Source organism: Lissotriton vulgaris, chromosome 12 (genome assembly GCF_964263255.1).
Source record: "Lissotriton vulgaris chromosome 12, aLisVul1.2, whole genome shotgun sequence".
Classification (NCBI taxonomy): domain Eukaryota; kingdom Metazoa; phylum Chordata; class Amphibia; order Caudata; family Salamandridae; genus Lissotriton; species Lissotriton vulgaris.
In genome coordinates this window covers 510,944,909-510,959,205 of record NC_141700.1, presented here as the reverse complement: position 1 = coordinate 510,959,205, position 14,297 = coordinate 510,944,909, and the positions used below count along the sequence as shown (strand labels likewise).

Sequence of the window (14,297 nt, the reverse complement as noted above, 5' to 3'; positions counted from 1 at the left end):
TACCTTGGTGCATGGCAAGGTATTTCGATCCGGTGGAGGCTGATGAGATGATGGTGTCATTTTTTTCAGATTTGTTTGAAATGGGATTGTCATATAGAACAATTCATTGTTACAGATCAGCAATTTCTGCTGGGCATGTGTTAGTACAGGGTATGTCGATTGGTAGAAGGTGGTGTTTAGAGTAATAAAAGGGATTAGCTTGAAAGGGTAAACATCCTTTACAACGCAACTTTTACCACGCAGTGCCTTTACGACGCAACTTTTACAACGCAAACCATTACAACGCCTTGCGCTGGGGGGCGCTCTAGGATAGGGAATAGGTTTAATTTACTATCCAACACCTTCCCTACTATCCACGGGGACTGGAGTTGGAATAGTAAATTAAACTATTCACTATCCAGCGCCCCAAAGCACTATGCGTTGTAAAGGCATGCGTTGTAAAAACCGCGTTGTAAAGGAATGCTTGGTTAAAGCATGCGTTGTAACGTCATACATCCGCTTGAAAAGACCCCCTAAGGCAAGGTATAATACCATTTTGGATGTTTGGTTTTTAAGTTGTTCTAGAGTTGGCCTAAAAATAGGTTTTTGTGGTTGAGAGAATAGTCTTGGAAGTTGCCAACTTTGTTATGCATGGTTTAATTTCAGGAGAGTGTCAGATGTTAGTGCATTGAATGTTAGTTCAAGATTTTATCAACTTCAGAGGGTGATGTTTGAAATCCGGAAAATAACTAAGATTATGTCTGTCAGTTTTTTATCCTATGTTTAATGCTTGTCCAAAACTGTGTATTGTCAAATGTCTGTAGGAATATGAAAGCAGGGTTTTGAGTATAGAGGGGATGGAGTAGACCAGTTACTGATCCTTATGTAAAAGCTTATAAGGGAATTTCTTCACCGACTATTGCTAGCTGGGTAAGGTCAGTTATGAAGGAGGCAGGTGTAAATTTGAAATATTTTACAGCACACTCTGTTAGGGATGCTATGGCTAATAAAGCCTATGTGAATGGTGGAAGTTTGGATGAGATGTTCAAAGCGGCAGATTGGTCTAATGCAGAGGTTTTCAGAAATGTTTATTTCAAACCTATTGAGCATGTTGCAAGAAAGGTTTTTTGAAGGCTTTGAGCATGCATAATGTTAGCCTCCTGTCTTGCCACAAAATGTCGATTTTCATAGATTTATTGCATAGAGAATCGTGATTATATTAAAGACTCTACCATCCTGGCTTATGGTTTGCATGGGTTGGGGGTGTATTATTATGGTTTACCAGAAGAGTTCTTTCTGCAGTATTTTTTTATTAAGAATTATTTAATAAAGTGTTTTTCTTGATAGAGCATGTGATGTGGAAGGTTTTACTTAAAGGATTAATTATTTTGTTTAAGTAAAATTATTTTTTTATGACTTGCAGAGAATTAGGATTCGTTTATGGAAATGAGATGGTGCAAGTTTATAATACAGATGAGGTTACATTTATTATAAGGAAAAGAATGGAGAAGAAGGAAGCAAAACACGGAGAGGATGGTGGACAGCAGGATTATGAAAGTGGCAGCTCCTCCTCTATAGTGGAGGAGCATCGCCCCACTGCTTTTAAGCAGTGTAAAGTATAAACATAAGATGATGATAATTTTGAGTTATCGTTTTATTCTTCGTGCTCCTTTGCGGGTGGGCGGGGCAGCTCTGCTCTTGAAGCAGGGAAGGTTGGTGCTCTGCCTACTCCTAACTGCACATGACTGTTTAGCCAGCCCTGTAGGGCCACCCAAAACAGTCAAGTGCACTTTCCCTGTTCTCCATGCAGGCTTCATTACCGCCTACACAGAGAACATGCCCAGGCCCCAATTCCCCATTAGGCCCCATTAGGCATATAGGCAAAGCGAGCATATAGTGATCGTTTCTGCTTTCAAGGACTAAAGAGGAGAGGACAAGAGACTGGCACGCGCACGCAGCCTGCCGGAATCGGATCAGGTCGCGCGCATGAACACGCGCTCCGATTCCGGCAGCTTGTTCACACACACACACACACTGGATATGGACGCGCACACACAAACAGACAGGTACAACCAGACATACGTACACAGACACACACACACACGCAGACGCGCACGCACATACACGCAGGCACATGCGTGCAGGCACATGCGCGCACACACACGCGCACCAAGACCCCCCGCCGCCCCCCCCCCCCCCCCTCCCCCTACAACTAAGCCCACTTATCCCCACTCCGGACTTCTGCAGCATCGGCGCGGGCTCTCCCTCGGCCATGGGAGCCCCGCGTCTCCACTGCTTCGCTGGCCAGGCACTTCGTGGGCGCGGGCTTCTGGCAAAAGACGGACGTCCCGCCCCACCACAGGTTTCGTTTTTGCATGCGCACGTCTTGTTTATCATTTGGAAGCAGCTAAGAGGACGATTTTCCAGGAAGAAATAGGGGGACTTTAACTTCCTCACTACCTAGCGTTGGACTGAAGGCAGCTTTAAGTAGAAATCCCTATATAAGTTGTAGAAACTTTTTTTGCCACAAAAAAGAGGGAGTCTCCCACATCACTCAGGTGTATGTGATCAAATTCCTGCAACTAAATTAAAAACTGAAATGCACAGGTAACATTACAGGGCGATGACGCAAATATATACACGCTGCCTACGAATTTCTTGAAAGATGTTTTAAAGCTCACGAGAAATATTTACTCGCCTCCATTGAAAAACGGAGCACTTGCGTCTTGTTTCGTTAAAACGTCCTCACCCCGTCACCCCTATACTTCTCATATGGCTCAACCCGAAAAAAACAGAACTTTAGTTGCGTTCTACACCTGGCTGTCAAGTTCGTAAAGCGATTCCTGGTTCCAGCTCGAAATAGGCAGACCCCGCAGCTCAGGTACGGTCACTAAGAGGAAAATGTTAAATACATGTCTAGTGTGAAGGCTGTAGGTTTTGAGAGGGCATTCGCTTTAAATAGATTTAATTTATTCATTGTATATGTCCTTTTTAGTAGCCTTGAATTGCCATGCTTTTATTATGCATCGTATTGAGCTAGATTTATACAGAGCTTACTAGACTTTTGTGAAACATTCTGGAAGGGCTCACTACTTTTATTTACCATGAATCGGTGCACATTCTACGGTAGTGCTTGCTTTGGCCATTGTGGCTTCTTTCTTTAGTGCTTGGGTGCTTTGTTCGTGTTTTCCACTTTTTCTATATCATTTTTAAAATAGAAGACGTTGTTATTTACCCCCTATTATCAACCTTTTCCTAGAATATTGATGGCTCATGACCATTAATAAAAGCGCAGCAATGTTGTCGTTTTTTTTTGGGTATGGTGTCGCAAGCGGCCAGGCAGGTTCAGTAATTTAGCTACAGCGTTTGGTGGTGCTTAACCAACAGAGCGTCAGGTTGTTTTTGAATGGTAGCGGGATAGAAGACAGCTGGGTCTTTTAAAACAAGCCAAAGTAATAATGACGGTTCTTGAAGTGTCGTTTACTGCTATCGAACTTTTAAATTAGCCAAATATTCTTTACTTTGTACATTCATAAAGTAGTTTCATAGCCAGTGGAATTGCGCAGAAATGGACGACCAAATTCTGTGGCAAGAAATGGCAAATTATGTTGGCATAAGGTGGCACCATTATTTCGCGATTTTTGTCCCAGAAGTTTACACTTTCAAGGAAAAAGATTCACTTTATTGTTCCCATGTTAACGCCTGAATGCAGCAACTAACGATGCGTTGCTGTGTTTTTAGTCTCTTTTGATCTGTTTGAAATTGTACTCAATGTTTTTTTTGTTGGAATCTGCAAATTATGCTGTAGGTGGTGGTGCATATGCAGTACCTCTCCCCCCCCCCCCCCCCCCCACACACACACCTCATAATTGTGCAGAAAGTGTTGCGCCTGTAGAGTAGATCAGGTCGAATATCTCTAAATGTAGATCGCACAGGCTTATTTCTTGGACTCCATCGTGGGAGCCTGTCGGCTACAAGCCTCCTATGCCCCCTCCAGCTGTGGCTGTCATAAGCACATGTATGACTGTTGGATTATTTGACACTATTTTACAGGACTACTTGTATCTTAAGATAGGCAGGCGTGGGACTGTGTCTGTAACAATCTGCAAGCCAAGCAAGATTCAGGCTAAATGACTGGCTCTGGCTTGGCCCTAGTCCCATAGGCACTTGCGAGCCAAAATAGAGCTATTTCTGCACCTCCCTATTGCAATATTAAAAGTTAAGAAGAAAATTGAAGCCACTTGACCGTTGATGGTTCAAAATCTAAAAAGGTGCGTTTTTGCTGTGTGTGAGCTGCAGTTCACAAGCGTCCCATTGAAAACCCGTGGGGACTGAGTCGGTCCTGTTGATTTAATAATCAGTGCAAATGCTGTCATTGAGGTGGTGGCCCTCTGCACTTTTCATGCAGTGAAAGGAAAGGCGTGCCATTAATTTAAAAATAGCCTCCTCCCTGGTCTTACATTGAGGAAGAAAGTAGTTTTAACATTTGTATACGTCTTTTGAATCGAATAATAATTTAACACAGAACATTATCCGTTGGGAGTAAAGGGGCAGAGAAGGGGATGTTCAGCCAGTGGTTGAATTAATTCTATATATAACCAGGAACATTTGGTTCAGATCTCTGCTTCATCATTTGATCACGCTGCCCGATAATGTGCAAATCATTTTACTTAACTGTCAAATATGGGACCACCTTAAAGAAATTTAGTTCAGGATGAATGCTACCCAAAATGCCCACATATGGTTTAATAGACACTAATGTCTCTCCACATGACCAATGATATTGCCCAGCTATACGTTGTAAATTACCATCTCTTAGTTCGCTCATTGCTGTTCTGTCGGTTTGTGGAAGGTGGTAAAACGTTTGTTTAAAAAAGTATTTTAACAAATGTCAGTGCAGAGATATATAATCCATTGTACTGAAGAGAAACATAAGCATTCATGAACTAACCTATTTGTAACTTAAAATAACCTCTATTGTGCTTATGCTGTTGGCTGCACAATTTACATTGTGAATCTTTGAATGACTCGGCTTGTGCTCTTCGAGCCAACCAAGTAAGACCCCTTCCTGTCTCTGCTCTTGCTCAGCTCTTTCTGTGATTTTTCGCAGTCTTGCAATAGAATAAAGGACTCATTAACGAGTCTAATGTTCACTCAAATGGGTAAACCAAAGAGCTTGTGTATTCTAAACACTGAAGACTTTAGGTGGATCTGCTCTCCTTTATGGGAAGTAGTGCTTTCGTTCTTGAGGTCATTGCTTCTACTCCTGTGCTTCTGCATCACATGGACTTCATGTTCCTGGCATATGTGTTCAAGAATGGGGCACAATGTACAGATGCATAAGAGAGCATGGATGGAAACATAAAGGCACTGTAAGTAATAGGCAAGACCTAATGGCTTTTCTGGTGCTTCGCATTATGTAACAAAACATACATCTAAGTTACGTAAATACAACTCATATTGCATTACAAATGCTATAGGTGTCACATTTGCAAAAGTTATAACTATTGGCATTGTCCTACACAATGCCAATAACTCAAACTTTAATGCTGCGAGACCTATTGCATTGTAAATGCTTGTTTACCTCTATGGATGTGCTGATTAATCTTGCCTTAGGAAAACGCACATCCTAGTAGCCTGTGCTTATTTTGAGCTGGTGGTTGCAGGTGGGGCCCACCGGCTTTCATTCAGCGACTGGCACTAGAAAGATGGGGAAAAAGTCACCAAGAAAGCAGGGATGTAAAAGATGATGATGAAAGAGTGAGATAAAGAGGCAGGGAGGGTCTGGAAGTGGACCAGTGGGACATGAGGTGGAATCAAGACTATGCAGGTTTGGTATTTGGCACCCCCAACATCCGACAGTGACAGCCGTGGACTTCTGAGCAAACGTTTGGGCCCTGGCACTTCTTCTTTTACAATTTGAGCTCTGCTGTTAGCATCACAGGACACTGTTGCCAGTTAACAGGACTTGAGCATTGAGGTATACTGAAGGTTAGTGTGTTGCAAACACAGGGAAAGGCTACTAAGATGCATGTTGGTAGGATGATGTGCCGATGTTGGATTTAGATGAGTCTGCACAGAAGAAATCATGTTGGTCTTTATTTTCATGACTTCAGGGACCAATGGCATGGATACCCTGAGGTGCTTTTCAGCTCTGTGGTTAGGGAAGGAGGTGTGCAGGAGAATCGGTGTAGTCCGTTTTGCTTGTTCCAGTGTGACTGTATGTTTTTCCCATTGCTTGCTGTGTGCATATGACATACAGTTGTAACTGTTTTTTGTGTGTGAAGGATAAGAAAATAAGGAGGCAGGGCTGAACCACATTGGGTGCTTCTCTTGTTTTCAAGCAGATTGAGAAGGTACAGCTGTCCGATCTCCTCTCTCAACACACTTCCCCTTCTGTCCTCACCTCCCTAAAATCTAGTGGCTCTATTTCTACTGCCTAACCTTCTCTTCTTTTTTTTTTTTCTCATCCCTCAGGTGCAAATTTATAATCCTGCCTTCTTCAAGTACATCCACGACCGGTGGACGGAGCACCACGGCCGGTATCCATCCACAGGAATGCTTGTGCTCTTCTTTGCCCTCCATGTTTGTGATGAGGTGAGAGACTGTTGACAGGACGATTTAACACGTCAAACTGCACAAGTGACCGGGAAACGCAGAGAGCATGCTTTAGTCACTTGAGATTCTGCCCCACTTCACTAGCGGCGGCTCCTCCGCCATGGCGAAGGAGTGTGGCCCCACTGGCTCAGAGCCAGCAGCTGAAAAGTAAAACGATATTTTACGGTTTTATTTTTCAGCTGCTGGGTCTGAGCCAGCGTGTGCAGGGAGGGAAGGTGGGGGGCAGGGCCATGGGAGGTGGAGGAGGAGTGGTAGATGTGCACTTTTAAGTGCACATGTCTGTTTGCGCTACTGTCTCAGGCTGGCCAAACAGACATGCTTAGTTAGGTTTCTCCAACTTAGGCTGTATTGCACAGTCGGGGTGGAGAAACAGCACAGACTCCCTGTGCCTGAGCAAGCGTTAATCCAGCCCATTCAGGCCAATCCCTGTGCTGCTGTCATAGGATGAGAGCAGCGTGGGAATTGCACAAGGAGTCTCTGATGCTGTCCCAGTGTCTGCTGGGATCAGGAAGCAGAGGAACCCCGCGGTGCGAGGTGGCCAGCAGCATAAGTTAGTCTTTTTGAAAAAAAAATATTATTAATCGCCCAAGGGCTCCCCCTCGCAAGCACTCCCTCCACAACCACTACACCCACGACACCACCTTTTGTTTGTGTCGGCGGCTACTGTGCTTCACAGTTTATCACACATTCTTCAGCAAACACCGCGCTTATAGCTGCACCATGACCTTGAGGCACTGTCTACCCAAACATCTCATGCTTCAAGGCGCTTCTTATGCTTTAACTATGGTGGTGTGACGCTGGTCATGGGTTTGACTCTTGTTGCTTCACAGCATGTCTCTCTCCAAATCACACTCCCCTTGTACTTTCAGTATTTGTCTGTATTTCAGTTCACATTCTAGCTTGATTTTTGATCTTCTCTGTGTTTCTCAGGTGAATGTTTACGGCTTCGGCGCAGACAGCCGGGGGAACTGGCACCACTACTGGGAAAACAATCGCTATGCTGGCGAATTCAGGAAGACTGGGGTCCATGACGCGGATTTTGAGGCCCAGATCATCAACCAACTGGCCATGTCAGGCAAAATCAATGTTTATCCAGGCAAATGAAACCTGCAGGACACACCACACTTAACCCTGTGTGTAGCATACACACTGCACAGGCTGGAGATTCTGCTCCACAGCAAAGGGAGCAGATAATAAGTCAACCTGAAAACCAATCAGCAGTCAGTGGTTTGGGGTCACTTGCAATCAATCATTACTGGACCCGACACCCTGCTTGAGCCTTTGACCCTCTTATGGAACAAATGAGCGGGCCCGAAAATACACCCACTCTGTGCAATTTATTTTTTGAGGGAGGGGAAAGCCAGACTAAGTGAGCGGACAAGTAAAGTTTGAGAAAAGAACAATATAACCACTACCCTGGTAAGGGGTTTAAGCCAAATGCTGTTTCTTGAAACATTTTTGGGGGCACCAACTTACATTTTTTTTTTACCTTCCTCTCCTTAGCTCCTTATATTCACAAGGCAACACAGGAGCTGCATGGTTTTTAAACTTACTGAGCAAGTGCACTCCAAGAGCAGCTTTGCACTGTTCAGAGTGCATCATTTAATTGCAGCAACACTATTGGGGAGAAGATGTAGATTTCTCAATCCAACCTAGCGGTGCACAGCATAGGGAGTAAAAGATGTCCTAAGTTCTTGCTGGTTATAATTTTTTTGTTTGCTGTTTACAATCGCTCCCCTATTATTAACAGCACCCTGGCGTGTACAATCTCTGTCAAGCTCCTTGAGGGTGTCCTGTGGTAAGCTACTCCGCACACCATCAGAGAAACCGCCCTACCTCAGTGGTGAGTTGAAGTTGGTTGCCCTATGGATCTTCTGCGACCATTGGATGTAAAGCAGACTGAGCCATACCTGCAAATAGTCATAAGCTGCTTCCCTGCAGTGGAAGAAGGGACCACCCCTGTTTTTCCAGTGAAGCAGGAAAGTGCCCTAACTGTAAAAAGTAAAAAAAAAGGTGGTTTCACAAGTATTTCTGAGCATTTACCCCTCTGCCAACTTCAGGCCCCTAGATGGTTTCTTAGAATGTTCTGCAACTAACTCCCAACCTCAGATTCCAATGTTTGGTCACTTTGGAAGAGGTGGCATTCCTTTTGATTTTTTGTAAGTAGGGAGAAAGGTGATGCTATTGTCTTCACCTGACTAAAATCATAGCGGGGGTCAGTTTGTGGGGATTTTTAGCACAGTGGGGCATGTTCCCTTAAGAGCATATGCATCTGTGTGTCCTGATACCCTGTCGGTACAGAGGATATTGCTACTATGGACTTTCTCTGACAATCTCTGTACCACGTCCATGAATTGCCAAAATGAAGTGATCTTTTTTTGTGTACGTTTTATTTTTGTGCCAATTCCACTGTTGCGAAACCAAGCATGCTAATAAAGCAAAAGGACAATTACCAATAGGGAAAATGTATGGGGATTGAAGCACACCGTTAAGGGTCCAGAACCTTTAGGTAGGCAGGATCGGTGTCGGTGTAGGATACCTTCATGAATCTCCTTTGTGACGCTGAACTCATTTGATCGCTTTAGTCGGAGGAAAACCTGAACAGTTGCAGATTGTGAGTGGTTTTGGCAGATGTGCCCTTGTATTCTCAAAATATTATTTAATTGGCAATTAAGGGATTGTCCACAAGGGGTCATAGCATGTGAAAATGCTGGAGAAATTGCTACCATGATATATTAAACTCTGGTGAATGTAGTGGCCGTGGATTGGCAAAGCGAGCAAGCACTCTACCCAATCTGGTCCACAGGTAACCCCGGAAGGACTTCGCCAGGTGCTTGATGTCTCTCTTTATTGAATACTGGTGTCCAGGGGTATTCTGTATGAGAACATTTTATCGGAAGTGGTCACTGTATATTTCCCCAAAGGACCAGTGTGTTCATCCTGGGAGGTGAACCAGAACTGGAGTATTAAGGAATGTGCATTTCCTGCCATTTCTCATCCAAATGGAACGCCCCCTTGCCCAGCCCAGCAAGCTACTCACGGCTACCAATGAAGCAGCCGATGTATACATGATTCCAGACGCTCGCTTCAGTTCCCTACCTCTAAGTACATGTTTTGTATCCAGTCGTGCATATGTGGAGAAAGGGGAACCCACATCAGCATGAGGGCAGCTCAACTGCATTAGCAACTCGTTCAGAACCTGTATATAATGTCTCCTCCTTTTGGAGGGACCCTCCCCACAGACAATCCGGGCGGGATGAAGCCTGAAGCTTTTTGTATTACTTTTATAAGCATTTCAGTATTATGTTTCATGCTGTACTTTGATTAGCACTGAATTTGTGGTTTCGTTCCTGGGGTTTCCACCTCATCTCCAGCTGTCGGTGGTGTTAAGCGTTGGAGAGGCGTAGGTGGTAAAATGACGGACTCTGCAGGAAAAGACGGGAGACATGGGAGGTCCCAACAAGCAGTGAAAGTGAGGAGGAAGTGGAATTTCGTTTTTTATTTACTCATTTGATGATTTAGTTTGTCGAGGTCTTTGACTGCAATATTTCCTAGAACAATTACTCAAGAACCAGGCAGTATTAGAGGCTCTGTGACAGTATTGGCTTTTGAAGCCCAAGGTAGTCTCTGTCTCAGGACGTGCGCCTTGGGAGGTGGGTATCATTCACCTTATTCATGGTCTGGATATGTTGAATTACAGTATTATTAGTTACCATTCTAGAGTTTGAAATTGTGCAGCGCTCGTCTATTTCAGGAACGCGGGCAGAAACTTCATTACTTTGTTGGTAATATGGGAAGCTGCCTTCATATATTATGTCTTCCCTCATCACAAATCCCAGACACCGACTGAAAGAGCCTCCTGACTCTTCCAGGCCTGACATATTCATCCGGACAAGAATCCTCTGCGCTACGAAAGCACTCACCTGTGTAGTTCCAAAATCCACTGTAGTCTGTGACACCCCTCTCCATGTCTGAAACTAGTGCAGACTGAGGCCATCATGTCCATATAGGACACTGGAGCTGACTAAGGGTCTGAGTCCTTGGGAGACTGACTGAAGAGTCCTGCTTTCTACCATAGAATGAGCTGCAAACCTGCTGCAATAAGGCACTTGTATGTCAAATCCAATGGTGTAGGCACTGATGGGAAGTCCAACCCATGTGTGTCCCATGCCACTAGTGATATATGTTAGTTTCTCTGTGACAAGCTGTGTGTGACACTGTATTGGGATTGTGTCAAGCCTGAAATTGGAATGGTCTGAAACCTCTATTTTAAGAGGTTTTTAGTAGTTTAGTGTTGCCAGTGCATGCTAGGGACAGGGTGTATTTCGGTATTTCCCAGTTTTTGTCCATTTGAGGCTTATTTCTCTGTAGCTGGGATGCTAAAATGCCCACACCCAACATGAGGTCCCCTGATATTATAGGGCATGTACAGGCCACATCCCCGTGTCTTTTGCTCCATGACAGACTGTCCTAGTTGATTAGTTTTGGGAGAGTTTTCCCCCATGCTATGGGTGTTTGTTTTAGCCTTCCTTGTAGAACAGCACATTTGAGTGGGTTTTGTCGACCATTGCCCAGTTATTTTCTCTTTCTTTGAAATTGTCCTTCTTTTCTGTCAAATGGGTATAGGAAATCAGCACTTGAAAGTAATTCTGATTTTCGTTTCTAGCCAACTGTGTGCCCGGAATAGTCCAGCATTCGAAGTGGTATGGAAACATGTGTAGGCGTATAGCTGAAACCAGAAAGTGCTGGTGTGCATCATCTGCTCTTTTAAATCTGTTGTATCACTGCCTAACTGTTCTACACAGCTCTAGATCTACTGCCGGAGTGTAAGTGCCTTCAAAAGCTAGGCCTATGTTGGCTTCCCTGGGCCTTTATTTAAACCTGCCCAGACTGTTGAAGATTTCATATCCTTTAGGTTAGGATGGGCTTGGGTCTAAAGGCGGCCAGTCCCTTCCTCTGGTAATAATCTAGCAGTAGAAGACATGGTGTGCTCTTCCTACAGTATCATGAGTCCTCCCAGTATAGTGTAAGGGAGTCCATTATTTGGTATGAGGCAGTTGCAGGAAGGGAGCCAGGCAACCTACTTATTTGCACAGAAGGCACAGCCTAGACCTGGCACTGTTGCAGGAGTGCTGTAGATGTGCAGGCCCAGGGGTTGCCCAAATGAGTGGGCTAAGTGGAGGGGTTATGTTAGGCGGTGTGGCGGGCATATTGCTATGAACACTGTCAATATTTCAGTCACGGGGTACTCTGACACTCAAGTCTACACTAGCATTGACTACTCTTTATGACAAATGTTGTGGTTTCTTGAGTGTAAAGCTAATAAACTGCTTTCCAGGTGGTTCCCTTTGAAGGAGCAGGAACACCTCTCCTGGAAAGCTGATGGTCTTTTATGGCTCATTCTTCATGAATGGGATTGATTCCTGGGCAGGTACTCCCATCATGCCATTACCAAAGGTGAATCAATCTCACTCCAGAGTGCAGTTGTTTTTGTATCAATGGGGAAAATTGCAAAACCAGAGATTTTTTAATACAGTTCTCCTTATCCAATTATTCAGTTTGGAGACTTAACCCGTCACAGATGTGGAAGATGTTTTGTACTGTCATCATTACTTAAACACTAATGAATGGCAGTCATCATAATGTGTGCAGAAATGCACCCAATTGTGAGACCATAAATGCAGTAAAGGCTTAGCCTGCTGCTGTAGGCAAGGGCCCCTTAAAAGAGTGTGGAAATGTCTCTTCGGATGTCATTACCTCAAAGTACGACTTAGAACTGCGACCTAGAAGGGTTTGTGCCTACAAGTGACTCCAAAAAGACAGTGGATTCTGTGAATCTGATCTGTGATAAACATCCGACTGTCGTTGAAGTGGAAAGCAGAAGGATCAAAAAGTGTCCATTTTTGTGATCTGAACCATTGGACTCTTAACAAAATAAAGCCCTTCCACCGTCATCCCGCTTTATTACCTGATACAGTATTAGATTTTAATGGTGGAATGGCCACCATATCTCTTTTCTCTAACTCCATGTGAGAGGAGTTCTGAAATGTTTTGGCTTGGGGACTTTGAGTTGACAGGCCCATTGCCTACTTTAGCATAACTACAGGCGCACATGGTGTTGATTCAAAATCTGTTTTGTCAATTGCATGAAGTTACACCTGTGTGCTCATTCTGATGTATAAAGCAAAATGATATGTTGCTTAGACATGGAGTGATGATGCGATATTAAAGGAGGCCGAGGGTATGCCACTTAACTATATTGGGCTTGATTTTGGCCTAAAGTTTATTTTCTACTTTAGCCACATGGCTCATAATTTGTATATGGTTTTTGTTTGGTTTAGGATTTGCCAGAGAACCTGCTCCATGTGGGCTACTCCCATGCGTGCCCGTGTAGTTTGAGTGTATCATTCTCACAATCTGACCCTGAATCGCAGAGATCTTCCCTGTCTAGTCTCTGCACCTTACAGTACTTATCCAAGGTTCAGTTGTATTTCAAAGGTTAGTTCTGTGCATTCTAGCTATTTCGAGACTGATCATGACTCCCCTTTCAGTGGATTTCAGGACTGATTATGTTCCTTGTGTAGGGAGTTCTGAACAGATACCTGTGTGGCGCTTTTAAGGACTGATGCCCATCACTTGAGAGGAAATTTTGGAATTGAAGCATGTCCCTTATTTCAGAGTTTTGCCACTGTTTTCTGACCGAGGGCTTAATGCGGTCTTGTTTAGGTTTTCAGCTCTGATCATCTCCTGTGTGGCTATTTCAGGACTAATGGTTGTTATTGTTTGGGCTTTTCAGACTGGCGCACTCCCCCTTTTGGGATTTCTAGACTGACACGCTTTGTTTGGAAAATTTTGGACTAATAATCATTCCCTATGTTGGGGATTTCTGGACTGAGGCTCCCCCTGTGTTGGGGATTTCTCGACTGCGGCTCCCCACTATGTGGGGATTTCAGGATTACTTCCTCACCCCCTGTTTGTTAGTTGGTTCAGTCTGCACTTCTTTCAGGAATTCCCGTCCCGTACATGTGGATTATCACTGACACCCGCCCCTCATGGGGGGAATTCAGGACTGATGCTATTTTCATATTTGGGGTTGACTTGTATGGGGAATTCTTTTTCAGTATTATACACACTTATTGTAATATTCCAATATCTGTTATGTTATATGTTATAAATAATTGAAGACAAAATGTTTGTTGTTTAAAATAAAATGATGTTACCTGTTAAATTTTTTGGCATTGATGTTTTTCCCCTAAGGACTTTGCGGGGTGTTCCCATCAATCACGGATGCAAATAATTTGCACATCATCCTAGAACAAAAATACATTTTCATAACAGTTTAGTTATTCTGATAACTGCAGCAGTTTGCTGTTTCCACTGTGAGCACTAATATTGATGAAAACAGCAATTTCTTTTACGTCTGTCTTGAAAGTGAAGTTGTTTGTCACTACTCCTTAAAAAAATTATAATGAGTTTCAGAGGAGTACACTTCCCTTAAATCATGCTTTAAGCTGTTTGCTCCTTAGGAAATGCTTCCAGTGCTGTGCACAAAGGACTGCTTTACATTCCAAAACTGCACCCAATTGTCACGCTTTATATAGCTTTGAAGCGTTAATTACACATGAATTTCAACTCCATTCTTTTTTTGCATTTTAGCTCATAAAATGAAATAATAATACAAAACAGTAGTTCACTAACTA

General features: G+C 43.7%; 1 protein-coding gene across 1 annotated transcript in view; it reads left to right on the top strand.

The window, feature by feature from the left end:
- Positions 1-13,825, top strand: part of ST3GAL2 (ST3 beta-galactoside alpha-2,3-sialyltransferase 2) — a 350,833-nt gene extending 337,008 nt beyond the window's left edge. Inside the window, exons 6-7 of the mRNA XM_086945276.1 lie at positions 6,457-6,576; positions 7,528-13,825. Of these exons, the coding sequence (XP_086801402.1) occupies positions 6,457-6,576; positions 7,528-7,701 (294 nt within the window). The 3' untranslated portion in view covers positions 7,702-13,825. The remainder of the gene's footprint in view (positions 1-6,456; positions 6,577-7,527) is intronic.
- The last annotated feature ends 472 nt before the right edge of the window (positions 13,826-14,297 follow it).